Source organism: Pteropus vampyrus, unplaced genomic scaffold, assembly GCF_000151845.1.
Source record: "Pteropus vampyrus isolate Shadow unplaced genomic scaffold, Pvam_2.0 Scaffold2735, whole genome shotgun sequence".
Taxonomy (NCBI): Eukaryota; Metazoa; Chordata; class Mammalia; order Chiroptera; family Pteropodidae; genus Pteropus; species Pteropus vampyrus.
The window spans coordinates 9,818-11,420 of NW_011891516.1; the positions used below are offsets into that span (position 1 = coordinate 9,818).

Consider the following 1,603-nt stretch of genomic DNA (forward strand, 5'->3'; position numbering starts at 1 on the left):
AGAGACAGAAGAAGCGAGTGCAGAGCGGCCCAGGCCCAGAAAGCCTCCTGGAGACAGCCCTGCCCAACACACAAAGGCACAAGACGGCTGACCGCATGCAGGCAGCTGTGGCCGAGCAGGCTGGCTTAGTAGAGTCGCTGTTGGCAGCAGGTTTTCTGGGTGGGCGGTGAGGATAGCTGCACTAGAGGGGAGACGGCAGTGTGCTTCCTTCCAGGGACACCCAGCTTCCCTAACACCCTCCCCACTGGCCGCCTGAGGGCAGCCTCTGCTCTCCATTTCTCCAAACCCCAAACAAGGAGGAGCGTGCCCTCAGACACCGTGCCCTCTGAGGGGCATGGGCAAACAGGGACTGGACAGATGAAGGGTGTAAGCTCTACACAAAGCCTGCTGTCTCACGGGCCACACCGGGGGCACGTGCCTGCAGCGGCCCCTCACCCCAGAATGTCTCAGCCTCAAATTGAGCCAAGCGAAAACATCTCTTGGCAGCCAGAGACAGCCAGTCTTGCCAAGCTGCAGCTGTTTACCTGGAGCACAGGCTACGGGGGACACGATGATGGGGAGAGGGACAGTGAGCTGCTCACTCAGGACAGCAGCAACCCTCGGCCCAGGCCTCTGCCCCCTCAACAGCCCTCCCTCGACTTTCCCACCACAAGGCACTATCTTTGCCAGACTAACTTCTTCAGAGAGGAGGGGCTGGGATGTTCGCTCCTTTCTGGATTGACTGTGGAAGTGTACACCCTCCCCCATCCACTCCTCAGCCACGGGCGCTTCAAGCCAGCCCGGCTTCCTGGAGGGTGAGGGCTACAGGGCCTGCACCGCTGCATCGCTGTCGTGGCTGCAGCAGTGTGCTCGGCCTCCTGACAGACCCGCGAAGGGCAGGCAGTGGGGCCCAGCACTGGCTCTGCCCTGGCGCCCCGTCACCCTGCCTCTCCCCATCTGTGCCTCTGCTCCCCACTTCAAAGACGTCTATGTAACCCCCAGAGTCTGCAGAGTTGAAGAGCCTCATGTGATAAGGACATGCTGGGTGGGCAGACACTTGCTTCCTGTCTCGTGTAGCTACAGTGGGGGGGCGACTGTGAGGACAAGCTCTAGAGGGGCACGCAGCTAACCCCAAGGTGGCTGAAAGCAATCCAGGTCCCATGTGACCTTCTGGCCTTCCGGCTGATGCTTAATGGGCTGGGGTGGGGACTCACCTGGCCGCTTGACGGGCTTCTTAGTGGGTGTATCCTTTCTCTTATTGGGGACAGCAGGGGAGTAGGGGACCCCGGAGGAAGAACTGCTCTTCCGGAAATGCTCCTTCAGACCTCGGATGGAGCGGTCCAGCTGGCTGGAGCGAATCTGGTAGTAGACGTTCATGAAATCTGAGGAGAGACGGGGCGACAGAGCTGTGGCAGCCGAGGTCCCTGCCTGTCTTGCCACGAGAAGCTCCCCGTCCCCTCTAGAGCAGCTCTGCCAGGCAGCAGAGCCCACTATTCCTACTTGCTAGCCCCTCCCAGCGTCTGCTCTGGCTCACAGCCACCCACGGGGCCTTGTCCCCAGTCAGGCGAAGTCTTGAAAGGGAAAATATCCACCAGTTAAGTTTTGAAGGTAAGGGGTTTTTTTT

The 1,603-nt window shown here is 60.1% G+C and overlaps 1 protein-coding gene across 3 annotated transcripts in view; it reads right to left on the minus strand.

Annotated features, from left to right (window-relative positions):
* The window catches only part of LOC105310379 (exocyst complex component 7-like), a 4,587-nt gene extending 3,093 nt beyond the window's left edge, over positions 1–1,494 (minus strand). The window contains exon 1 of one of the 3 annotated variants that reach the window (XM_011386566.2): positions 1,194–1,448. In XM_011386566.2, coding sequence (XP_011384868.1) covers positions 1,194–1,356 — 163 coding nt within the window. In that variant the 5' untranslated portion in view covers positions 1,357–1,448. Of the gene's footprint in view, positions 1–1,193 lie in introns of all 3 variants that reach the window. The other 2 variants (XM_011386565.2, XM_011386567.2) reach the window with 2 other exon arrangements.
* Positions 1,495–1,603: the final 109 nt, after the last annotated feature.